Consider the following 26,108-nt stretch of genomic DNA (forward strand, 5'->3'; position numbering starts at 1 on the left):
TGGGAGCTTAGTGTGGTTATCACACTACCAAGACAATCTTAATGATATATCATACCTATATGCACACACATGTCTGTATGAATGTCAGAGGAAGAGAGAGTGAGAGAGAGAGTGAGAGAGAGAGTGAGAGAGTGAGAGAGAGAGTGAGAGAGAGTGAGAGAGAGAGAGAGAGAGAGAGAGAGAGAGAGAGAGAGAGAGAGAGAGAGAGAGAGAGAGAGAGAGAGAGAGAGAGAGAGAGAGTTTGGGTTAAGACCAGCCCCCTTGAGCCGCTGTTTGTGTCAGGTCTGACTTCACTCCCTCTGCTGTGTCAGTTTGACTGTGAGTCACTGGGTGCTCATGTTTGGATTCCCCTCACTGAGCAGCAGATGAAGAGCAGGATAAGGGCAACGACACAACACTTCCAAGGTAGGTTTTTCAGTTGCTACCTCCATCTGATGCAAATTGTGATAGATTATCATTATTGGCTAATTTATTTCAGATTAGTTTGATAAGCTTGCTTTAGTGTTTCTACGAAAGGAGTTAGTGTTAGCATTTAAGGACTCTTAGATATATGTGATGATATTGGAACTTTGCTAAAATGTTGTTACACCAATCTATTGCTGATGACACACTTGACTCTTTAGGGAAGATATACTGCCAAGACTTTTAAACTACATTTTACAGAGGATTGTGCTGTGGTGAATGAATTTACAATATTAAACCTTGTTAGACATTTTACCTTTTGTTATTTTTGTTTTTAAAATCTGTATATTTCTAAAGAAAAATCGTATAATTTTCCTAAACTTGAATGCTTATTCCTGTTACGGTTACACATGTTTCCTCTTGATCATATTCATGATAAGTAACTGGCACAGAGATATGGCAGTTCATTCATAACCTCCATTCATATTGATTTGTCGTGTGACACTCTAGAGACAAGAGGCTATAATCAGCTGTTCTTGGTCCATACTGTGTATTTGTTTCACAAATTCTTCCACTGACTGAATGAAGTTTTAAGTCTCCAGACCTTTTGTTAAATGCTAACACATGACTCAAAAAAGCAAGTAAAACGTTCCCTCACACGATAGAGACTCAGAGGAATGCGACCCTAATCCTTCCTCATTTTTCTCAATATCAACATCAGTTTAAGCTCAAATCATTAAATCTCAACCTTCAGCCTACTTCTGCTATACATTGGTCCTGCTATTTAAGTGTATTTGCATGTGCAGGAGCATTTGAGAAACACCTCATCTACTCTGTGTAAAACAGCTGCATGTGTGCCAAATTAGGTGCATGTGTTGTGATTGCTCTTGTCTAACAAGCTTACAGTGACGGACATGCACAGTAAACACAGGAGTACAGTTAGATGCTTGTTTGACATTTTCATTTGTGCCTCGAGTGTAACATTATAGAAACAGCAGTAATCACTCTCTTCTGTTTCCGTGGACGTTTTGAGGTCACATCTGTTGTTTAAGTTTAATGTTGTTACAATTTACACTTAAATGCCACAGGAAAGTATGCATTAAATTCACATACCAGCAATATATTTTACTATGTGTGTAAGGGAGAGAGATTTTCAGCTGATATGAACGCCACCAGACTGTTTTTCTAATGTGGAGTTATAACTCATGAAGTTTTTTTTATTTGGGGGGGGGGGTAATTTCAAAATGTGGAAATGGTGGTGAAATGGAAAGATGACTTTTAAATGTTCATATGGTTCAGCTTTCAGTAGTTTTTTTCATATTTTTCATGCTTTTTCTTGTGTCTCTGCAGCATCTGAACCAAGAAAACTCGACCAAAACAGAGCTCAATAGCATCCCCCTCTGGCCAAGAAGAACAGATCTATGGATTCTGTTGGATAAATCTGCTTCAACCTCATGTGACTGCTCCGTTTACTGAAGTTGAGATATTTTTTCATCTTTCTTTCCACTTGGACTGATTCTTTACAGCTCTTCCTGCCGGAAGTATGTCACCAAAGAGGACTTTATAGCATAGAGGAAAGAGGAAACGCATCGTAAAGCATGGAGGCTTCAACTTCTGCTCATGCATGGACTACCCCCTCATCACCCACTCTCCTCACCTCCTCTCCTTCTTCCTTCCATGGCTACCTGCAATTCTTCTGGGAGTACCAGGACAACTCTGTCATTGTGGAACATTACAACTACACAGGCAAGCTGCAGAAAGACCGCTACCGTGAGGGGCTCAAACCTGAGGGCATTGCCTTCCTGGTGGTGTGTCTTCTCATCGTCTTGGAGAATGCTGTGGTCCTCATTGCCATTTGGAGGAACAAAAAGTTCCACCTGCCCATGTATTACCTGCTTGGGAACCTGACTCTGTCTGACCTGCTGGCTGGGATCACATACATGGCTAACATTATCATGTCAGGACCTAATACTCTGAAACTGACGCCACTGCAGTGGTTCCTCAGGGAGGGAGGGGTCTTCATCACTCTGGCTGCCTCTATAATAAGCCTGCTGGCCATTGCAATTGAGCGCCACGTTACTATGGTGACCATGCGGCCATACCATGGGGCAAAGCGAGGGAGGATGTGGGCACTGATCGGTGCGAGCTGGGCGTTGGCAGGATTTCTGGGTGTTCTACCAATTTTGGGATGGAACTGCATTCATAGGCTGGACCAGTGCTCCACAGTCCTCCCCCTTTACTCCAAGAGCTACATCCTTTTCTGTGTTACTGTCTTCATCGCAGTTCTCCTTGCCATTGTGGTCCTTTATGTCAGAGTGTTTCGCATCGTCCGCACAAACACTCAACGCCAGAGGCTGGGCCTGTCCGGCAGCATGAGAAAGGGCCTAGCAAGGAAGTCCCAGAAGTACATTGCTCTCCTTAAGACCGTCACCATTGTGCTGGGCGTCTTTATCGCCTGTTGGCTGCCCCTCTTCTTCCTCCTCCTCTTGGACTTTTTCTGCCCCACTCGTGGTTGTTACCTACTCTACAAGGCTGATTACTTTCTGGGAGTAGCCATGGTCAACTCGCTCCTCAACCCAATCATCTACACTCTGACTAGTAAAGACATGAGGAGAGCTATTCTGAGGTTGCTATGTCGGCCATGTTTGATGACCAGAGATGGACAGGTGAAGAAGATCGGGATGCCGTTCCTAGAGTGCAGTTTCAGTAAAACCGAGGTGACATCGCAGAAGTTAGAGGGTGGGCCGGAGACAACCATTTCCTCTGGGAACAACGTCACCACCCCTTCTCCTATTAAAGCCCTTTACCCCAAGCTCTTCAAGTCATAAGGACTCTGACAAACTGAGGACATAATTGTGTGAATGGGTTTCCCATGCACAGAAAAGAGGACATATAGCAGCATGCTGTTTGGTGTTCTCAAATGTGGAGCCTAGAAAAACACAGAAGGTGTATGAAATATTGTGAGTCTCATCTGACAAGTCAGAAGTGATGGTGAGTGACTGAACTTTAATGTGCCATGGCAACAAAACAAAGGATGCCACTCAAATGTGAAGAGGCACAGTTTGAAGACTTATATGATGGCTCTTCGTAGCTGATTTGCACTGAAATATCACAATGAATGGAGTAGCAGCTTTTGAACTCCTTTGTTTTCTTTGCCTGAAAGACACTTCTGTAAATTCAAAGACTTGTGTGACTGAAAAGTGACATTTCTCCTAAATTTATAGGTCCAAAAACTTGGGTTTGCCTTTGCCCTTTTTGTAGTTTTACTGAAGTACCTTAAATAAAGCACAAACATATGGAAAGCATAATCTGCACACACTTGGATTTCGCTGGTTCGAAGGTCTAAGGTGTGCTTGGTTGGTTCAGACAACATCACACATACCTCAATGTGTGATGCAGGAGGACAGACACATACAGGAGAAGTTAAAGACATGAGTGCTTTGGTATAGATGTGGGAGGAAGAGCAAAAAAAACCTGAAATCCGCTGCTGTTTTTAAATGACAGTTTCTGTCTGAAGCACAGTGGAAAGTTGAATGTAAATTAGGGTATGACTTTTTTAAATGTCACTAAGAGCATTTACTGTAAAATTGCTAGCTGCAGCAACAAAACAACAACATGCCATAATATAATGGGATAAACTGACAGATGTGACAAAAAGGCTCTCTTTTCACCATCACATGCTGGAAGTTGAACTCAGATTCAGCAACAATTGCATCACAATTGAAAGTATAGGCCTAATACATCATGACTTCAGAGTTTGACATTTCACCACCACAAGTTGTTAATTTAGCTATTCATCATTTGCAGCTGCATGGGTACTTTTAAGGACATGAATGTGCCTGCACTTGTAAGCTAAATCATGCAGAAAACAGGGCTGAATGGTCTTTGTGAAATTATTCCAGTACTTCCTTTTCACCTTCAATCATTGTCACACAATGAAGGGTTAGTGCTATTTTTTGGACCTTAACAGATTAAAAAGGCAGTGTGTATTTTGTGTATATCATTTTGTATTTCTGAAGACTTTTGATATCAATTTTTATTATAAATTATGACTATTTTGTACCAATCAATGTGTAAAAAACTTTCCTTTCTTTTCATAAAAGAAATAAAATGTTTTATAATGACTCTAATTAACTTTTAGATATTATTTTTATTATGTGCACACTATAGCACTGCATTAATATAAGTGTGTATGGGCGTTTTCCTTTTTGTGCGGCTGAGTTCTTGCTAGCAGTACTGCAGCTCTTGAAGAAGCACCACAGGAAGTCAGTCCCTTGTCTCACATCTGGTAATGCTATTGGCCTACATACGCCCTTCTTCAACAAGATCTGCATGTCTCAGGACCGCTCCAGCGCCACACAATACACCCTTTATTAAAACACCCCAGTTCTCTTTCTCCTATTCTATCAAACCTGTGGGTAAGATGGGCCCTCACTCTACTCTGACCTGCTGTCTGCACTTGTCATGACTGAAACAGAAAAATATATACATCTGGCTTTAATGTTGAGCCATACCTTGACAAACTAAACAGGCTGCATAGTTGTTTCCCTCTTTCTTTAACTCTCTGTGACCTTAACACATGAACCTATCTTAAGTAAAAGGCATCACATAGCACAGAGATACCTTTAATATAATCTGTATGGAGGCAGTTGATACTCCTGATGTTGACTGTATCAACATTAGGGGTGAGTAATGGCAAGAACCTCACGATACAATACGCATCACGATACTTGGGTCACGATACGATAGCATCGTGATATCACAATATTGTGATATATTGTGATATTCTACACAGTTAACTAAGAAGAAAATAGAGATGGTGTATATGTACATCACACAATACTCAAAATTTAAAAGGACAAATTAAGTCAAAACTATTTAATTGAAAACAGCTTTTCCACTTTATTGTTTTTAAAATACGGAAGTCGTATTTTAGTTCCAACTCGGCTAAAATATGAATTCTTATCTTTACGAAAAATCGATATTAAGAGTTAAAATATCGGTATTATATCGGAGGACAAAGTATTGTGATATATTGCTGTAACGATATTTTTTCACATCTCTAATCAACATGTAGACAAGCATATGGTCAACAGGTCAGGAAATCTTTCCTGCCCCCTGTTTTCTCCCTGCTACTGAAATCTTACAACAAAGTGGACAGGTAGAAGTCATTAACCATGTGTCATGCCCAGCCTGGACAGTTAGGCTTGGGTTATAGAGGTAAAGATGCATGTTGCACTGCTCTTTGCCAAATCACAACAGTAGAATAATTCAGGGTAGTGAGATGAAGCTGAGAGAAGTCTGTGGAGCAGACAGGCATAATGAAGCTTGTCTGGGAGTGTCTATTTTGCTGCCCTGAGGATAACCTCACCCAATTCCTCTCACTGGAACTGCACACAGAGCAGGGGCAGAGTCATCGCTCAGCCGGAGAATTTCTGGTGAGTACTGACTCAGTGCATGTCATATCAGATTTTTCAATGACTGCTTATGCTTCATTATTCATCTCATTGACCCTGAGGGATCCAAGATTTAATCCCTGTAGTAATATCATATCAGCTTTGGAATTTGGCTCAACAACTTGTACGTATTTTACACATATATATTGTGACTGGAAGTTCATCACAGCACAACTAAACCTGACATGACAACATGTATTGTATGTCAGTGGCTTAAGAAGGGCCAAGCAGTTGTGCCTGCAATGTAACACTTAGCTTTAGGCGCCACCTTGTGACTGTTAAATATAACAGCTTGTGCTGTGTACTTGTTTGACCTAAATTAAGTATTTTCCAAAAAAACTTGTGTGTCAGCACCAGGCAGGGGCAAACGTATTTCTCACAAGCGTCTACAGTAGTCTCCTGTCCTTTATGTAATGCGGGAACAATTCTCAATCATCTTTTGGGGACGGAAATTTGAAAAGGGTGACGAGCAGATGATAAAATAAGGAAGAACATTTTGTTTTGTAAATATCATATGCGCCGTTTCAGTCATCACAAAATAACATCTCGTAATTCTCTGTCAGGATATTACATTTCATCAGGACTTTTGGGGTAGCATCATTTATTTTTTTCCCTCTAAAGCAAATCTGAAACAAGATATGCTTTGACTTACCACACAGCAATGTCAATATCACTCCATAACAAAGTTGAGTGGACATATCTGTGCAGTTTATCATGTCGGTGGTATTCTGACTCGCACTTTCCTGCTCTACTCTGGGAATCTGTGTTCAGCTCTTGAGTGACCCAGCACTTGGTACTTTGGTGATGTTAATTGTTGATGAAGATAATGGAAGGTCTTAAATGGTTTGGTTGCTTCATTGTCATGTTCCTTATTTTACAAAAAAAAATAAATCCTTATTTACTTTTGTGCATAGCTTTTACACTGCTTCGTATGGGGTTCCGTTTGTGCCAAAAATATGTCGTCATGCGCACTATGTCTACTGAACATTTGAGAAGACATTTGTCTATGTCCATAGAACGTTGAACTGTCCTTGTGTCATTTGACTTTTTCATTACATTGTGTCGTCATGATGTTTCATTTGATAAAGTGTCATTATGATGTGTGTTATGGTTTGTTGTCTTGATGTGTAGTTTGGCAATGTCTAATAACGTCTTGTTTGACAGCATCTTTACATCGTCACTATGTGTTGTTACTACGTGTCGTCTTGATGTGTTGTTGCTATGTGTTGTTGCTATGTGTTGTTGCTATTGGTCGTCTTGATGTGTAGTTACTATATGTCTTTGACAACGTTGTTGCTATGCGTCGTTACTATGTGTCGTTTGACAACGTCGTCTTGGTGTGTCGTTTGACAACGTCGTCTTGGTGTGTCGTTTGACAACGTCGTCTTGGTGTGTCGTTTGACAACGTCGTCTTGGTGTGTCGTTTGACAACGTCTTCTTGGTGTGTCGTTTGACAACGTCGTCTTGATGTGTCGTTTGACAACGTAGGGGGACAGCGTTGCTCCGCCTCTTCCCGTTGTACGGTTCTGAAGCCAAAAAATCACGCTCTTGGGCGCAGCCATTGTGCAGCCAGAGCCTGTGAAGCCACTGTAACGAGCTCCGCCCTACAGCGTAGCGTCACAAGACGCTGTGTGTCCTTTGAAGTTTCTCTCTACGGCGGCTGTGAATCAAAGGAAACCAGGAAGTAAAACCCCGTTTTTTAAACTCTAATAACTAACGAAAAAGAAACTTTTCAGGAAAAAGAGTCCTTGGACACAAATAATAACTACATATCACCACAGCATACGGATGTGAGAAGCATTCGTACGACATGTATTTATTTTTTAAAGTTTGACTGCTCCCCCATTCAAATGATTGGGGGAGACGGATTTTTTTACCTACACTGCAGCCAGCCACCAGGGGTCAGACACACTGCTGAAAGCCTCACCTCCAACCGAGGAAACTTCTCCCTTGACACAGACAGTGCGCATGACGACATACTTTTGGCACAAACTGAACCCCATAGATTGGCAGTACCTGCACCAAAATTGACTTGAAGCACTTTGTTACCCGTACTGATCTTGTTTCCTCTTGTCTAGATGTTTGCTTGTGTTGTTCTTGTTCTCGTATATACGTCGCTTTGGATAAAAGCGTCTGCTAAATTACATTGTAACATTGTAACATTGTAACATTGTAATTATCTGTAGGTTTGATGGAAAAGCTACAGTTTTTGGCACCTCGCCATAAATTGGCAGTTTATTTCCTACAATCTGAATGGTCCTTCTCAATAAAAGCTTCCTCTTGTTGTATGTATTCTGCTGACATTACGTGTGTACGGAAGCGGGCTCGCTGCTGTGGAGTCAGACTCTTATTGTGAAGGCGAGAGGAGGCCGGTACAATGCTTAGTCACGGTGAGTTACAGCTTTCCCCCCCTCCTTTCTATGTGGCGCACAGCTCGGCACACCGAGATGGAGGAATTGAACTAGACTACGTGAGTTTCTTTGCAGACTGAAGCTATCAACATATGAGTGTTTTTAACTTGATTTAGGTAGATACAAACGAAGAGCAGGCTAGATGTGAAATGTGTTTATGTAGCTCTTTGTTAGCATTCTGTGCTCGGTTCAGCTCACAGTCGTTTCGCTGCTGTCTATTATTAGGAGCCGATTTTGCTGTCAGCTCTATTTCCGACACGTTTAACTTGTAATTTGTGTTGTCTCCGGCTATTTATCATGGGTACAATTACTTTAGTCTCGTCCCACACACAACATAGGATACGAGCAGCTTCAACAGTGCTCCCTGTTTGTTTGTGCATGCCAGCGCTGTGAATGTATTTGATCAAAACAAGCGTAGAAAAGATGAACATTACTGATTGTAGCTGGAGGGATATACGGTGCTTTGTATGTGAAAGCTGTGAGGAGATGGCGCGGAAATCTTATTCCATCTGGGTTTATGTAAGGACTGGCTTCACTTCTGGGTCATGTTTTGGTACAGGCAGTTCCACTGTTTGCTCGGTGAAGAGTTCAGGATGAGTCATTGAGGAGAGATCCCTGCCAAAAAATGCCCATGGAGCAAGTTCATCCCCGTTATTTGTTTATTACTCCTATTTAACTGTTCATGCTTAAAGTTTGAATAACTCTAGTTGTTGTGCAAGCCCTGCTGAATGTCAGCCAACTCTAGCAGGCCTGGACTGTGGTTGTCAAACTGGGGTGCAGGATCTATCAGTCGTCTTTGAAGGTGTTGCAAAGGAGTAGTGAGACCTTGTTATCATCTCTCAGTACTATGAGAGGGGATGAGGGTTTGCTTCATATCATCATACTGAAATTACACTACATGCTGCATGAGATCTGAATGGATGTCAGTTTGAGCAGCAGTACAGGATTATGTGCATTTTCTGTAGATCTTCTTGTTTCAGGTGTTTAGTGGAGTGCATAAATTGAATGAAGGGTGTCCACTTGATTGCATTTCTCTTTCTCTCGCTCTCTTTTATCCTAATCAGCCTTTTATTGGAGTCACTTTTGAGCATTCCTATTTAAGCTGTTGAGTATTAGCCATCACGCTGACTCAGATGTTTTTGTGTAAAGACATGAAGCTGTTTTTTGAGGATCTTTGTGTTTTTGTGTTTCCTGAAGAAAGAGAAACTGCTCCACACAAGAAGCTAGTTCAGGTTATAATTTGCCATTCTCATTGTTTCATTGCTGTTGTCAATACTATTGCAAACTTTTTTGGACAGTCAGTCTACATTCGAATAGGTTTCCTTGAACTTAAGACAACTGTGACATTTTTGATTGATAGAGGACGTAATCTGCAAATAGAGAGGGCAATGGAAATGATTGTTAGTTGCAGCCTTGACTGTTAAGTTGATGTTTTTAAAGATCAACACATTCGCAGAAACCGTTGGGAAGCCTTAAGAAAGATTATTTTGCAAGAATTATTTGTCCAAACTAGGGCTTCACAATACGTTTATCTTTTTACATATATCACATTACAACCATGGGCTACAAACACATTTGAGTAGACTGCCCAAGTCACAAATATTAAGAAAAAAACGGTTGGAAGAGAATATTACACCGTGAGGTGGAAGAACATGGCAAATCTATTGAATAATTGCAGATGAAGATGAAGACAATATATTACTAACAGGTTATGTGTACAACATATCAAACATTAGAATGATATTGTAACTGTTTAGTAGCCTATGGCAAATATGCAGGCAAGAATATATTTATTTACAGCGCTTCATATCTGTGTTTTGATTCTAGCATTGTGGACTGTTTTCATACATGTTAGTACCAATTTATCATCCGTATCTCAAAGAAAGGAGTTATTATCACACCAGATAGATAAGTAAAGGAAATTGTCATGTATTAGAAGTAGGGATGCACGATATTATCGGTATCAGCCGATATGGGCTTTAAAATAATATCAGCCAACACGCGATATCTGCCGCTATAAGTAACCGATAAAGTAATGGGCTGCTGCACACATTTTGGGCTCATGTTTTGAGTTAAATTTGAATTAAAGCAGCAGTCTGTAAGGTACATGTAGCTGACTAATTTAGGAACATTGACTGTCAAAGAGTAAACCATTTTATTTAATTTGGGTTTAATTGCTGTACAGTTGCACTTTTCACATGTTCCCTGGGAACAGAGGTAATGTTTACTTACAATGTCAAATGTGAAATTGGTCAAATTTGTCCTGGTTGTGGGTATTGTTATGCTTGTCTCAGGGAGAGCATCATCAAAGTTTTAAGTAGGATGTATCGTTTTGGGTGAATTTTGTTTGAAAGCAATTGTCATAAATAAATATGCAGTTTTAAGTATTGAGTATTTTTCTTATTTTGCACAAGAAATGAATATTACATAACAAATGTGATAAGAGTATCACCGCAACACTGTACGCTAATTCCAATACAGAAGATAATTGATGATCTCTGCTATTAGGTGTGCGGAAAAAAATATCGGTATCAGTAATCGGCTAAATGAGTTGTAAAATATCGGCGTATTGGATATCGGCAAAAAATTCAATATCGTGCATCCCTAATTTGAAGAAAAAAATCAAAATCCAAATATATAAACTTGATTTGAGATTAATTATTTATTTTTAAACTAACTTTTGAAACTAGCTTAGATAGCCAGAGAGGTACAATCGGCTTGGCATTAAGAAGGAAAACAGCTGCCCATGTTCCTAAAGTCATTGAGCTTTTTTTTTCTATCATACCTGAAAATATTGTATCAAATGCATGAATGAGCAGAGCCATGCAGCAGGTACAGAGCAGAGTCAGGGAGCCTGTTTTCCAGTGAGTAGCTCTCTCTTTCTGCCTCTGAGAGAAGATTGAGCAATATGTTCCCCTGTGAAACTATTTTACCCAGAAACCTGCAGGGAGAAAAGCACAGCGGTAAACAGAAATGGCTGTGTGTTTCATATTACAGTTGGATTAATTGCTGGCTGGCTGCCGTTACGATAAGTTCACTGGTAGCCATTGAGGTCTTTCCATCTGTTGATAAAATAATAATATTCAGACATGATAAAACTTAGTTTGTATTATGTCACAGATTAAAAGTGAGGGCATAACTATCAGCATTTAGGACAGCAAGGTCGTAAAACCTGGCCTGTTCACTGCATCACGTTATCTCCACTTCAGGTAATGATTCGTTCACACAAGCTAGAGGTGCGTTGTTATATAACAGAAAATTGTTACCAAGTAACTCTTCACCAGACAGACAACTAGCAACCATGCATTGCTCTTTGTACTGTATCTCTCTTATGAGCAGCTGATATTCTGAAAAGACGAAGCTGAAATGACAGAAAAGAGATGCCCTACCTGTCATTTCAAAGTGTGCAATAAAGCAAGTAGTCAAGTATTCTTTCATCAGACATCACATGCCATCTTCTGCTCATAACTGCAACAGAGTTCCACAAGTATACCATTTTACTATTTTGTCTGCTAACAGGTTTGACTTTATTTTAATGACTGCTGCACCAAGGACTCCCCCCTGCTCTGACCTCTCATCTGGACTGGTCACAGAGTAGCAACACTTAGTCATGCTGGCCAGATATAAGTCAAGCCATAGTTCTTTGAAACAGATATTCTTCTTTTTTGATGTGGCAATATTTAATCATCCTGGCTTGTGCGACACAGTTCCTAGCCCTACTAATGACATTAATCCTCTTTAACACTTTGCCTTTTAGGGTCACTTTGTCCTCTTCAGCTCATCACATACCATCATGTGATCACCTTTGACTTAGCAGTTATTGTAGAATTGTTATAACCTGATGTTATGTTTTATTGTGGTTAATTGGGTTTCTTATCTAGTCATATCCAAGCGACAACCTCCGGTCTCAAACTATGAGGCCCATGTGGAAGTGTTATAAACTGCAATTAATCGAGAATCCGCTTGAGGCTGGCTGCAGAAACACCGGAAACCACATAGAGACCAATTCGAATAAGACGATCTTTGCAGCATTAATAAACATGTTTACAGCCTGGTTCAAAAAATGGCTTGGCTCTAAGTAGCTAATTTCTCTATTGGCACACACTGTACAAGGGGTGAATTTTTTTCTAATGGTTCAAAAGATATTAAGATTACGAGTTTTTGCCCAAATAAGGACATGACTGACTTGACTCCCAGACGGGAACACATAGCTGTTGGCTTGGAGCCTCAAACCCTGCCTCTTTATGTCACACTCTGCCTGGTTGAGTTCTGCATTTCCAATATGGCTGCCGCCGTCGATTGGCTTCAAAACAGCGCTCAGGAACAGATGGGTGACGTCACTCAAGGATACTAAGTCCATTATTTATACAGTATATGGTCATATCTTATTGTATCATGACTAACACTGCAATGTCCACCCCTAAAAAAACATGCTTCTGATTTTTTAAATCTCTGCTAATATCAGAAGACTTGTAATCACTTACATTCTGCCTTCTTTATTAAGCTCTACGGTCAGGGAGGGACACCTGTAACTAAAAGTGGTACACTCATCATAAAAGTAAAAAGCCTTGACCCAGTGACCCACACCAGGAAGAGCACACCCAGAGTGTGAGAGGCATGATGACAGAACACAGTGTATTGTTGTGTAGATAAGCTTGTGTTGTGTAAGTTTATGATAAAGACCAGTGAAAAAGCTTCTTTCAATGTCACTAAGTGTCTAAAGTTTGTGTCCACTGAATGTACATTTAAACTAACAGCCTCTCTTTCTTTTTCTACCTCAGTGGTCAGCTGAGCCGAGAGCCTCCTGGTAAACACAGCAGTGCAAACAAATTCCTTAACTGGGCAACTTCGAGGAAGGCGTCTCCCAAGAAAGCACCCCCTCCTCCCTCCTTCCTCCCATTCCTTAGAGCTCCATCTTACGCTCGACACTTTTGGCACTCAACCCTGTTTTGTTTTGTTTTCACTCTTCCTCTCAGAAGCAGTAGTGACAAATCTTGCAGGCATTTAAGCTAATCCTCAAATGTGTTTTTCATTTTTGGAAATATGCTGATCCTTCTTACTGGAAGCATTTGGGCAATCTGAAAACAAGAAACTATCAAATAAAGATTCTCTAGTTAAGAGACAGTTTTCTTTGTCAGAACCGATTGACACGCTCCCCTCAAGAATGAAATGAAAACACTTCTGTTGGCAGCACAAACATTGTAACTTAAAGCCACTTTTTGTTCATGTGAAGTTTTTTGAGTTGCAAAACCCTCTGAACCTTTTTATTTTCACTGTTCTGCAAGTTGCTTTTCTGACAAAGCCTGAGGAATCTCAAACCCAGACACTTTGATCATGTTGGAACTGCAAAATGTTACAGGGCAACCAGCCAAATCAGGCTGCTCACATAGCTGCTGCTAGCAATGCGAAACTACGCAGCACGTATGGACTAAAGCTCTGAACAGAACAAGGAAATCCTCATGTCTACACAAACTTGAAGGTGAGCTCAAACCACACAGACCAAAATCATTTCCCCTATTTCATTGTATGCCTGCGCCTGGAGCAAGGATGCCCCGTACCACTGCCCACTGTTCTTGAGAGAGAGTGTAAGAAGGAGGAGAACGGGAAGGAAATGACAGAGTGTCTGACAGAATGCAAAGCGCTGGTGACGCCATCCACGCGCAACGGCCACCGAGTCTTCAGCTACACACTAGAGAGCCACACCGCAGCCGCTTTCGCCATCATGAATGAGCTGCGTCTGGAGCGCCAGCTGTGCGACGTCACGCTGCGTGTGCGCTACAAAGACCTGGAGGCGGTGGACTTCGTGGCTCACAAGGTGGTGCTGGCTTCATCATCCCCTGTCTTCAGAGCCATGTTCACCAACGGCCTGAAGGAGTGCGGTATGGAGCTGGTGCCCATCGAGGGGATCCATCCCAGGGTGAGTCACATGTCATATTCACGCACAATGTAGACACATTTTCATTTTTTTATTGGCAAAATCTACTGTAATCTACAACTAGAACACAATCCATACTCCTCAAGCATTGATCAGTGGTTTAGTTAACACGTTTTACAGTTTCAGCCACACAAGGAGAACACGCAGGTTTAAAAACAAACATCAGAAAGTCGGGGGAAAAAAGCAGAAGTGCCTCAGTGGATTGATGTGTTTTTTTCATTAATTTGAATGTGGTCTTTGCTTGCATGACTTACTATGCCTTAGTACAGTTTTATCAGTAGTTTGTAGAAATGGAAGGAATTTATGAGAAATACAACAGGCTGCAAAAGTAATTCATGGAAGTTCTGCATCAAACTCTGTTCTAAATGTAGCGCATATGGGCTTGAATACTTGTACAAGGACAGGTTAACTAGGAGTGAGTGCTCTTAATTTGACCTGTTTTAGTTAACCTGTATGATAGACTATGGAAAACAAAACTAATAAGGTTAGGTGTGGTGCAGACTTACTTAAAAAAAAAAAAGACAATTGTCAGGCATGGTTGGATAAACTTAGAGTCTTCATTTTCCTCTTTTTCTCTTTTCTGCTGTGCATTGTTCTGTCTCATCTCACTCCTCTCTCTTCTCTTCTTCACCCCGTTTCTCTCCCCCTTGCCTCACTCATTCAGGTCATGGACCGACTGATAGAGTTTGCCTACACGGCCAGCATCTCTGTAGGGGAGAAGTGTGTGATTCACGTGATGAACGGAGCTGTCATGTACCAGATAGACAGTGTGGTCAAGGCCTGCTGTGATTTCCTAGTTCAACAGCTCGATCCGAGCAACGCCATCGGCATCGCCAACTTTGCTGAGCAGATCGGCTGCACGGAGCTGCACCAGAAGGCCCGAGAGTACATCTACATGAACTTCAGCCAGGTGAGGCTCAAGAAGACTCTTAAAGGAATGTTGTTTTGACTGCAATCATAAACTATGTTTTTTGTTTGTTTTAGGAGTGTTCTAGATGAACTTGTTTAGCTGACTGTTATTGTAGGTAGAAGTTGCACCGGTCTCTGTCAGGTGCTGTGTTATTGTTATTCAGCAGCTAATGAGATGTCCATGAATATTAATGATACCATATAGAGGCCGTTCTTCGCTGTTATGGTACTTGGACAGCCATCCTTCTTGGTTAAGGTAATTACCATCATTTAATTTAAAGGCACTGGCGCACTTATTTTAAAAGTTGGAGCAGTTGCAGTAAGGCTCTAATTTTGTATTACCATATTTCCACTACTTAAATAGTCACATTTTTGTGAATGTATCTGCACAGTTCACAACTTAAAAAGAACAAAAGATTCTGAAGTAGGTAACAAATCATTTCTGTACCGTTTGGGGTTATCTAAGTGTTTCAAGTCGCGAGCAAATGCTGTCTCACTTGTTCCATTGTGTTTTCTGCTGGTTGATTTTTTTCCCGCTTCAGACCTGCACACAACTTGCCCGTGCACTTCTGTGATGACTGTAAAGAATGCAAGATATGAGTCATGGTGAGAGTTTACCTGTGGTGGGAGCATACTTCACTGCAAAAGATAACAGAACAATGCAGCACAGAAGGAATGAAACAGCACTCATGCTATTGATCACTGACAGAGAAGACAGAGACAGTTTTGGCATCTCAGAGTCACAAATGTGTCATCTATTACTTGTTTGTTCAACGGCTTTTTTTTTGCATTTTGTTGTTTAATTTTAGTCTTTTTTGTATTGTGTAGTCCTCAACCTATTTAACATTTTCAGGGTGTTGTGTTTGTGTTCATGTCTAAATACGCCTTGTTCCTGTATTTCCCCCCCAAGCAATCAGTATATTTGACATTTCCAGAGTCACACAAAGTCATGACTTTTATCCTGGTATGACTTTGCATTCATAAAATCTTTCTTCTGTCAATGTTCACTGACAGTATAGTTAATATTTAATCAAAAACACACCATGACTGTCTTCTTAGTGCTTATACATTTAGACAATCATTGGCTTATTTATAAAAAAAAGAATACATGAAACTTTTGTTAAACAGCTTCTTGCTTCTTCTTTTTTGTAAGGGTTCACTGCTTATTTTTGGTCTCATGTTTATGTTTAATATCTATAAATAAAGTAAAATTTATCTCTGTGTTTCAGATTTTTTAACAGTTAAACAATTTTTCTGAAGATTTCAACTTCGGCTAGAAATGTCATGGTAGTCAAGTTTTGGCTACCAAGATTTATCTGTGATGAATATATTTTAAGTCTTACTCTTGAATTCAAGCCTGCTTTCTTCAACAGACTAATTGAATTCATACACCTGATATTCTCTTGAGTTTATATTTGTTTGTATTCATTCTGTTTTACTTATTTATCCAAGCTAGGCACATTGATTTATACTACATTTGTACAAAATGTTCAGAGTGTTCCTCCCTGCTTCTGCTCTTTATAGGTGGCGACCCAGGAGGAGTTCTTTAACTTGTCCCACTGTCAGCTGGTCACCCTCATCAGCCGTGATGAGCTCAATGTTCGCTGTGAGTCTGAGGTCTTCCAGGCGTGCGTGGCCTGGGTACGCTACGACCGGGAAAACAGGCGACCATACGTCCAGGCCTTACTCCAGGCTGTCCGCTGCCATTCCCTCACCCCAAACTTCCTGCAGGCCCAGCTCCAGTCTCTGGACTGGGACCCCCAGTGTAAAGACTACCTTGCGCAGATCTTCCAGGACCTCACCCTCCACAAACCCACCAAAGTAATTTCTTGCAGAACGCCCAAGGTGCCGCAGCTCATCTACACAGCGGGGGGTTATTTCCGTCAGTCCCTCAGTTACCTGGAGGCTTATAACCCCTGCACAGGAGCCTGGCTGAGGTTGGCTGACTTGCAGGTTCCCCGCAGCGGCCTGGCAGCCTGTGTGATCAGCGGGCTTTTCTACGCTGTTGGAGGAAGAAACAACGCACCGGATGGCAACATGGACTCAAACGCATTGGACTGCTATAATCCTATGAACAACTGCTGGCTGCCGTGTGCACCCATGAGTGTACCCAGGAATCGGATCGGAGTGGGTGTCATTGATGGCATGATATATGCTGTTGGAGGCTCACATGGATGCATTCATCACAACAGTGTTGAAAGGTAAGTGAAGGAACCTTCAAATAGAAGATGAATCCAGGGTTTATTCTATCTCAAACAACACCCTTGAAAAGATCACAGTCCATTTATTCTGCCAACTGATACATAAAGTGTAAACGGAGCCTGACTTATTGTCAGTAATATCCTTTTACAAGCAACAGATACAAATACTCCACAATGGGCCACAGGTTGGCTTTGATTTGTGTCAGCTTGTTTGAAAAGCTCAATGAACTGAGATTTATTTGACTGTCAATATGTCTGTGGCTTGGCCGAGTGTATTCAGTAATTAATAAGCAATGGAATATGTGACTAAAGTTTATCTGTGAACATCTATAACACTGACTTATGTTCTGGTCTGTTCACTCTATTCAGTCAATGAATTCCCCAAGAGCAGGAATCAGAGAACTTCCTGGAAATCCAAAAGTTTTGTTCCACTTCCTGTAATATATTTTAATATATAATATAAGAACACAAAAATCTTCAATGAGGAAGCTTTCATCTTTTTGTCTTAAAACAAAGCAGTAAGTCAAGTGTTCATTGTTTTCTGTTTCAACTCTGAAGCTCTAATATCCACAACTTGCCTTACTTATTATAGAAAGACATGTTTTAGTTCAATTATAAACTGTCACCCAGTTTATCATTTGCTACTGGAAAATATTTTGTTGATTTTTATTCAAATTCAGCCAAGTCTCAGGAGTTGGCCTGCAAAAAGATAAACTGAAATGAATACAAATAAAAGCCGGAGCACATGAAGCCAACCAAAATAGTTCCACCAAGTGTATTTACCCTGCTTTGAAAGCATGACTCATACCCACACAGGGGCTTTCAGCACAATCTTTAACCTGAGAGGTCGGCTGGAATATTGTTAATTATGTAAACAGTCGTAATTTAAGGTTGAAGATTTACCCAAACTCTGACTTTGGTCCTCAGATGACGCAGACAAAAAGTAGACACAAATGGCAAATATTAACCCGACACTGGGAAAAAGGGAGCACGTCTAACTGGTCTGAATGCTGCTGTAATGACTCAGAACAGAGATGTGAATGAAGCACTGTCACTGACTACAGGTGCTACAAAACTGCCCAAAAGTAAACCGGGCAATAATGATACAACTCCCTGTGGCAGGATTTATTTTCTACTTTTGCATCCTATCAAGCAGACATAGACTTGTTAGTGGTTTGGATGCCAGGCAAGAGTTCTGTTGTTTGCATCTACCTCTTAGTTGGGTGTCTACACATCAAGGGATGAAAAAGATGAGTGTGAAAATCTCATGTATTATACCCTTTGTTTGAAGCATATCAGTGACAGTTGAAACAAGTAGAGCACTTAATTAGACAGAATGGTAAAAAAGATCATAAAAAATAAGAATATTAACAACTAAACAAATCAATCTGTGTGTTTCCTTCTCTGCAGGTATGATCCAGAAAGGGACCAGTGGCAGCTGGTAGCTCCCATGTTGACCCGGCGTATCGGTGTTGGTGTCGCTGTCATCAACCGGCTACTTTATGCTGTCGGAGGGTTTGACGGGGCCAACAGGCTCAGCTCCTGTGAGTGCTACAACCCTGAGAGGGATGAGTGGAAGACCATGGCCCCCATGAACACTGTGCGCTCTGGAGCTGGTAAGGAGAAAACTGCTTATTCATAAAAATCTGGTCTGATAAATTGCACAAGTCTGCATGTGCATGCAAGTTTTAATCAATAGATCAAAGATAAAACTTAATGATAAGATTTTGTGATACCTCAGCTGGCTTTTTAATTTGGTATATTAAGATCAAATGCAGGATTTGTATAGTTCAGATGAATGCTGTATAACTTATTGTCAATGTCAATAATCTCATCCTATGTTGTGCCCTGTGTAACACCACAAGAGACTGTATGCTTGTGTTTATGTGTGCAGAGTGTGATGTTGTGCCCACATCAAAATAATGTGAGACTTAAAAACAGTAATGTTTGATCTGTTATAGGTGTGTGCTCTCTGGGTAACCATATCTTTGTCATGGGCGGCTATGATGGGACCAACCAGCTGAACACAGTGGAGCGCTATGATGTGGAGACTGATACTTGGAGCTCTACTGCCTCCATGAGGCACCGACGCAGTGCTCTGGGAGTCACTGCTTTACATGGACGCATCTATGTCCTGGGTGAGTGAAAGCAAGACTAGAAACTGCATATAAACAGTCAGAACAACAAGCTGAAGCATAACTCTGTCTTCACTGTGATTAGTTTTGGTATTGTTCCTTTTATGATCAGTCACATCTTTATTTAAATGTTCGTGATAAGACACATTCTTGTTTATTGTGGTACAGACTAACTTGGTTAAACTCACTGGGAGAGTCAATGAGAACATTCTTGTCTTTGAGTGTTTGCTGTGTAGTTTAAACTATGGAGATAAGGGTCCGAATGCACCAGCTTGGGGTACCCCTGGCTGTCACCATATGCCTGACTTATGGCCCTTTTCCACCGGCCCTACTCTACTCGACTTGACTCGACTGTACTCAGTTTGTGTTGCGTTTCCACGGGCACGGTACCTCGTGTCAGATACCAGTTTTTCATACCTGCTCTGCTCTGGTTCCAAGAGAGCTGAGCTGATACTAAAAGGTGACGTCGACGGACTGCCGGCCACTGATTGGTCAGAGAATGTTGTCACCGAAGAGTCATGAATGCGACGCCTAACACAGGAATCAAACCCGCCATTTTTAAAAAACAACATCAGTGCTCTTCTTTTGCTTTCCTCTCTCGCTCGCCCTGCGACAAAAACGCCACAGATCGAGTAGCAAGTACACCATTGCCTCCATGTCCTCCATTGTTTGTGATTGTTGTGTTTGTGTCGCGTTCAAAATGACGTGAACGCAGTTTCGCGCAGCTGTGTTATGACGACCCTGCCCACCATGAGTCGGTACTCGGGCTGGTGGAAAAGAAACCCAAACCGAGTAGAGTCAAGTCGAGAAGAGCTGAGTTGAGTTGAGTAGGGCTGGAACTGTGTAGTGGAAAAGGGCCATTAGAGCTGAAAGCTACGGCGGACTTAAAGCTATGCCCTGTGCATCAGTTAGACTCATAATCTGGATGCGACTTTTACACCTGGGAGACTTAAAGGCACTATGAGGAGTTTTTCACCAGCTGAGAAACAGACTGAAACCAACACTGATGCCTCTTTATGATCTTCAAAAGCGAACAAAACCATAAACAACAACCCTGATACCTTCTCTGTTGTCATTTTTAATGCCGTAAACCACTCAGAGGGGGTAGGTGTCATACCACATGATTGACATTTGGCTTTAGAAACATCCATTTTCGGCTGTTTTCATGGCAAGTAATCACATTGAGTGATACATCTGGCTGTTAAAAGACAGCAGGGTGAGGTTTTTGTTGAAAACACTACTTTTGCATGTACAGAACAAGAAATAGGAGGTATCACTTTGTCCACAATGGAGCGCCTAAATTGATATAAATCAAAAGTTCCTCACAGCAGCTTTAAGCCTGAAAAGTCAGACTAGTCGGTCTATCCATAGTAATAACAAATGGAAAAGTAACGGTCACAGAATTAAAAAACAATGGCAGCGTGTCTTGTTTACAGAATGATTAATGAAAGTGCATTATGATAAGAGAGTAATTAATGGACACTACTCAGACAGTGAGCTGACTTAAGCTTTCCTTTTGCACTGTTTGAATTAAAAGCTCTACCATTGACTATGGCATATGTGCAACAGAAACAGGGTGCTGTCCCTGTCCAGCAGCCTGTTTGAACGTAATTTCTCATTTAGGATTGAGTTTAAACTCTACTAACGATTTTGGCGTTGCACCAGCTAAAATGATTCCAAGGTCAGCCTAAGCTACAACTTAATTCTTACACTTGGCTCCTAGTAGGTGTAAAGTCCTCTGTAGAGTACCGGTTGCTAGGAGTGTCGTTTTGAAAGGTGGGATCATTTGGAGGATGAGGAGATACAGAGGGTTCTTCCAGTTATATTACTTTGACAACACGTCATCTGCGAGAGATTACATCCTTTGGAAGAATATGATGACCAAGATTTGAGAGAAATTCTACCACTTGATTTCACTGTTACTATACACACTGTAGATAAAGGATTTAGGCTATAGTTATCACCTTACTATGACACTTTATCAAGATTTAGACATAGACTGTAAAAAATATGGACGTAGTATCCGTGACGTCACCCATCTGTTCCTGAGAGCTGTTTTGAAGCAAATCGACGGCAGCAGCCATATTGGTAATGCAGAACTCAACTAGGCAGAGTGTGACGTTGTGTGAGTCTCTTAGCCAATGGCTGTGTGTTCCCGACCGGGAGTCACGTCAGTCATGTCCTTATTTGGGCAAAACTCATAATCTTAATATCTTCTTAACCGTCATGTTAGAAAAAAAATCACCCCCCAGTACTGTGTGTGCCATTGGAGAGATTAGCGTTGTAGGGCCAAGCCGTTTTTTGAACCAGGCTGTAAACATGTTTATTAATGCTGCAAAGATCGTCTTTTTCCCATTCATATCTATGTGGTTTCCGGTGTTTCTGCAGCCAGCCTCAAGCGGATTTTCGATGTATTGCAGTTTATATCACTTCCGCATTGGCTTCATCGTTTGAGACCGGAGTTTGCCGCTTGGATTTAGATACCTTTTGTTGTTGTTCTGCAAATGTAGCGGCAGTTGGCAGAAGTTCGTTTCAGCTGTTGGTCAGTTCTGAGACGATTAGGCACTAAGAAAATGTAACAACCCCTGCATCAAAATTGGTGCTTTCCTCTGATTGGCTGCTGGAAGTGTAAACGTCATATCTGCAACAATGTTGTGGACTAGTCTACTAGTTAAGATGAACCTTACGTCTCTGTGGTGAAACCAAACCATGACACAACTTAAGCTACAAACTAACTAGTTTCAACGTATGGTTTTGTGTGGACTTTGCACCCTAACTTAGGACACAGCTTCCGAACAGCTGATGCAACAGGCTGCAGATCTATGACAGTGGGGGAGTTCTCTCTAAACATGTCAATGATCATGCAGCTGTATGATGATGGTTTTGATTTACAGACTTCCCAAACTGTCCTGTCAAAAGCTTCAGTTTGTTTGTGTTGATGCTGTTAAGTTTCACAGTGAGAAGGTTTTTATACAACTCTCTGAGTTTTCGTATTTCGCTTCAAGTATTTTTTTCTTTTGGTTAGTGTTATCCATATCCTCAGCAGATAGTAGATTGAAGTTTGTTACTTGGCAACACTCAGTGTTCCAGGAATGTTCACTTGAATGCGCATGATTAAGACCAGGCGCAACTACAGCCAGTCAGGCTTTGTGCACTGGGTGTAAGTCTGGGTGAAAGAGTAAAAGTCTTACATAAGAGATACGACCAACTTATTTAACACCCAGCTGGTGCACTCAGCCCATGGTCTTGGTTCAAGCTGTTTTCTAATTTCCTGAGGCATGTCTGATTAGTCAGTTCAACTCTACAAAAAAATCTATTATAAAAGAATGTAGATATTGTAAAGTTCTTTATTTAAATACCAAACATTTACCAAACCCTGTCAGGTTCATCAATCATTGATCTGTGCATTGCAGTTTAGATTGAATCATGCCAAGATTAGCAAGAAATGCACATTTGAACCTCCAACTAACTGTTAATACTGTTGCATTGTGGGTAATGCAGGCACTAAGTTGTATCAGGGGAGTAAAGAAGGAAATGATCATCTTTCTAAAAGATCATTCTTTTATGTTTGCAGGAGGCTACGATGGCAGCACTTTCCTGGACAGTGTGGAATGTTACGACCCAGAGAAGGACACCTGGTCCGAGGTAACCCATATGACTTCAGGGCGGAGTGGCGTGGGTGTGGCCGTTACCATGGAGCCTTGCCAGAAAGAACTGCCATCGTGTCAGGTGTCTGAGAGGGAGAACACTGCAACTCCACCAACCTATCAGTCATCTAACTCTGGGTTTAGCTCTCACAACAATCAGAGGCACAGCGGGTCCTTCAGCAAAGGCTCATGAGGATCAACATTAGACCTTCTCATACACACAAACACACGCAGACAAGCACTCAGAAACTCCTCTCTCCTTTTACACAAATCAAGACCTTCACAACTGATTAAAGACGAGGGTGATCTGAAACCACACATGCTGCCTCACTGATTCTAGACATCACACACTTTTAAAAATAAGTCACATTATTTGAAAGTTGCAGTAAAATGACAAGAGAAATTTGACTTTCTAAATGGTGTGTTACATCAGAATCTATCTGGAAAATGTTTTTATCAGCCAAATTTGAAAGACCTAAGTCTGTCATTGAAGTCCTCAGTTGGAGCATCATGTCCCTGGTGAGAGATCCTGGGAGAAAAGGGCTGCAGACTAAAATAAAGGGCCACTCACCGGCTCAAAAAATCACCAAGGGCTCTTCATCTTCCAAGAGCAGCCCATGCAAAAGTCAAAATCTGAGGGGAGAAAATGAATAAAGTAGCATTTGTCGGTATAAACCGTAGATTTCAAAGTGCCATTGTGGTGCCAATGGGCATTACCATCAACAGTATACTGATTGGAGGTGCTCTGATGGAGCAGTTCTGTCAGTCACTGTATGGTGCAAAGAACCTTAGAAACCTAGACAGCCATCAGCTGAAGCTTGAACACAATGATGGGCCTCATGCAAAAACTATTTCTGGAAACCTCTTTTGTAAAGATTTCTTCTAACAGTTCCAGGTCAGATTTAGATAACTCTTTTACAATGTTACAATGTTACAATGTCATTTACGCTTTTATCCAAAGCGATGTACATACGTTGCAACGTACATATCTCTACAGGTTATTTGATTGACACCTGTTGTGTCATATGTAAGTTTTATCATTGGGATAATCAATACAACACAAATTCCTGTTCAAGGTCACTTTTCATTAGAACAAGTTGTGTTCACAAAATTCTCAGCCAAGCATAAAATAAGAACAGCCTCATTTATTTTTGTCTTTGGCATCATTTAATCTCACTCCTACGTCAACTCGTGATTAAATGTGTTCATTCAGTACAATGTGTTTTTGCATGAGGCACAAAGTGTCAAGTTTGAGTGTTCACACAGGAGAAGCAGGACCTTAAAGTAACCGCGTAGTAACAAATATGTCCTTTCACTAATGTCCACTGCTTGGTTTATTAAATTGAATAGATTTTGAAAAAGATGTTGGCCAGGAGAGAGTGTCACCTCTAGTGAGGTTTTCAGATAGTTCAGTCCTGTGTAACTGGTGTGGAGTGCCAAGAGTATGAAGAAACAATTTTGGATTGTGTTAGAGGAAAGGGAATAATGTAGCATTTAAAAAATCTCACTGAATGTGTTTTTTAAAAACACTAATAGCTGACACAATGTGGAGCCTCCCCATACAGCTGACTCTTTGGTTCCTCTCTTCCACCAGACCTCAGAAACAGAAGTGACCATGTTTGTCCATTAGTATTCATATATTGTATGCTAATGACAAAAAAAACTTGCTTCAAGAAGTGTATTTGTAACAGCAATTTAAGCTACAAAGGTTTTTAATTGATGTTTTTGTACATTGATATTCAAAGAAGTCTTGTACAGAATTTCAGAGCTCACTTTTTTATTTATTTGTTCAGATCTTTTTGGTTTCTCGTTTCCCTGAACTAACTGACATCAGCTTTGTATTGACTTGGACTCTGGTGTTGTGTTTTGAATAACTAGCATGCCTTGTGACTAAGTAGGAATGCCTGATAATGCTAATTTTGGATGTTTGTAAAAAAAAAAAAAAAAAAAAAGCTTCACTTTAAAAGGGACTGCTTTTTCTTGTCCGTCGGTAGTTGGAATGAAATTTAGAATATTTAAGGTCTGCTTTGTACATTATTTTCAGCAAAAGTTCCCTGTACAATAATACATTGTAAAGTAAAATATATGTTTATTGTACTGCTGGAGTCATGTAATATTTTGTCAGCTCTGATCTGCAGACTTTTATTATTTTAAGACACTAACCACATGAACCTTTATTTTAAGTGAGGTCGTTATGTGACGTGGTCTGTCCAGAATTAGCAGGTTGTCACAGAAGCTTCGACCACTGGATGGAGCTACAACTCTGTTACACTGAACAAAACCTTAACAGCTTTCACTCCAGCATACATACATTTTCATTATCTTGGTATGAAAAAGTTTAGGTTGCCAATTTCACTAAAGATGTCAACAGATCAAGGCCCATTTTAAAATATGTCTTTCACGTAGTGTTAACTTGACACAACTGTGACATTACCCATCCATCCATGATTTCTGCCAACATGTCTCATTTCATAGAACATAATCATAATATTCAAGAGAATAATTGATCTGGATTTGTGTACCAAGAAGTATCTTGTCAAACACAGAGAGGCCCCAGCATCCCTCAACGAAACAAAAGCTCCCTAGACCTAATAAAAAAAAGTTTGGACGGATGACAGTGGACTTTCAAGCAAGCTTCCTGCCACATATTTTACATCGATGCTTCCAGCTTGAATGTTTCAACATTAATAATTTCATGTTACAGGCCCATATCTTAAAATTCAACTGGCAAACACCCACATGATTAAACAATAAATACAGGAATCCTCCCTCATTAGATCTTCATTAAGATATGAGATGAATTATAGAAAAACAACATGGTCAACATTGATGTTACAGTTTATGATATCTCAAGGCTTGAGTGTCTTTGGCCTTTATATTCTTCTAAATTCAGTTTTCTTTTTCAGCAGCACAAAAACAAACATACAAATAGCTGAAGTAAAAGAAGGAGACATGAAACTGAAATAACAATTAAAATTTAAAAAGTGGGGTGGGAGGGTAATAAGAGATAAG

At 40.7% G+C, this 26,108-nt stretch overlaps 2 protein-coding genes across 3 annotated transcripts; both read left to right on the top strand.

Moving 5' to 3' along the window:
• Positions 1-309: 309 nt before the first annotated feature.
• Positions 310-3,802, top strand: s1pr5b (sphingosine-1-phosphate receptor 5b). The gene is made up of 2 exons (XM_034688196.1): positions 310-405; positions 1,753-3,802. The coding sequence occupies exon 2, from the start codon at positions 2,001-2,003 to the stop codon at positions 3,228-3,230; it is 1,230 nt and encodes a 409-aa protein (XP_034544087.1). The 5' UTR covers positions 310-405; positions 1,753-2,000; the 3' UTR covers positions 3,231-3,802.
• Positions 3,803-8,172: 4,370 nt separating this feature from the next.
• On the top strand, positions 8,173-25,193 carry keap1b (kelch-like ECH-associated protein 1b). Of its 2 annotated transcripts, none has more exons than XM_034688276.1 (7): positions 8,173-8,248; positions 13,051-14,186; positions 14,869-15,114; positions 16,638-17,314; positions 18,725-18,930; positions 19,276-19,452; positions 23,024-25,193. In XM_034688276.1, the coding sequence occupies exons 2-7, from the start codon at positions 13,881-13,883 to the stop codon at positions 23,287-23,289; spliced, it is 1,878 nt and encodes a 625-aa protein (XP_034544167.1). In that variant the 5' UTR covers positions 8,173-8,248; positions 13,051-13,880; the 3' UTR covers positions 23,290-25,193. The 2 variants fall into 2 exon arrangements, with proteins under 2 accessions (XP_034544167.1, XP_034544166.1); XM_034688275.1 differs by having other exon boundaries at positions 8,237-8,328.
• Positions 25,194-26,108: the final 915 nt, after the last annotated feature.

Source organism: Notolabrus celidotus, chromosome 7 (genome assembly GCF_009762535.1).
Source record: "Notolabrus celidotus isolate fNotCel1 chromosome 7, fNotCel1.pri, whole genome shotgun sequence".
In the NCBI taxonomy this organism is placed as follows: domain Eukaryota; kingdom Metazoa; phylum Chordata; class Actinopteri; order Labriformes; family Labridae; genus Notolabrus; species Notolabrus celidotus.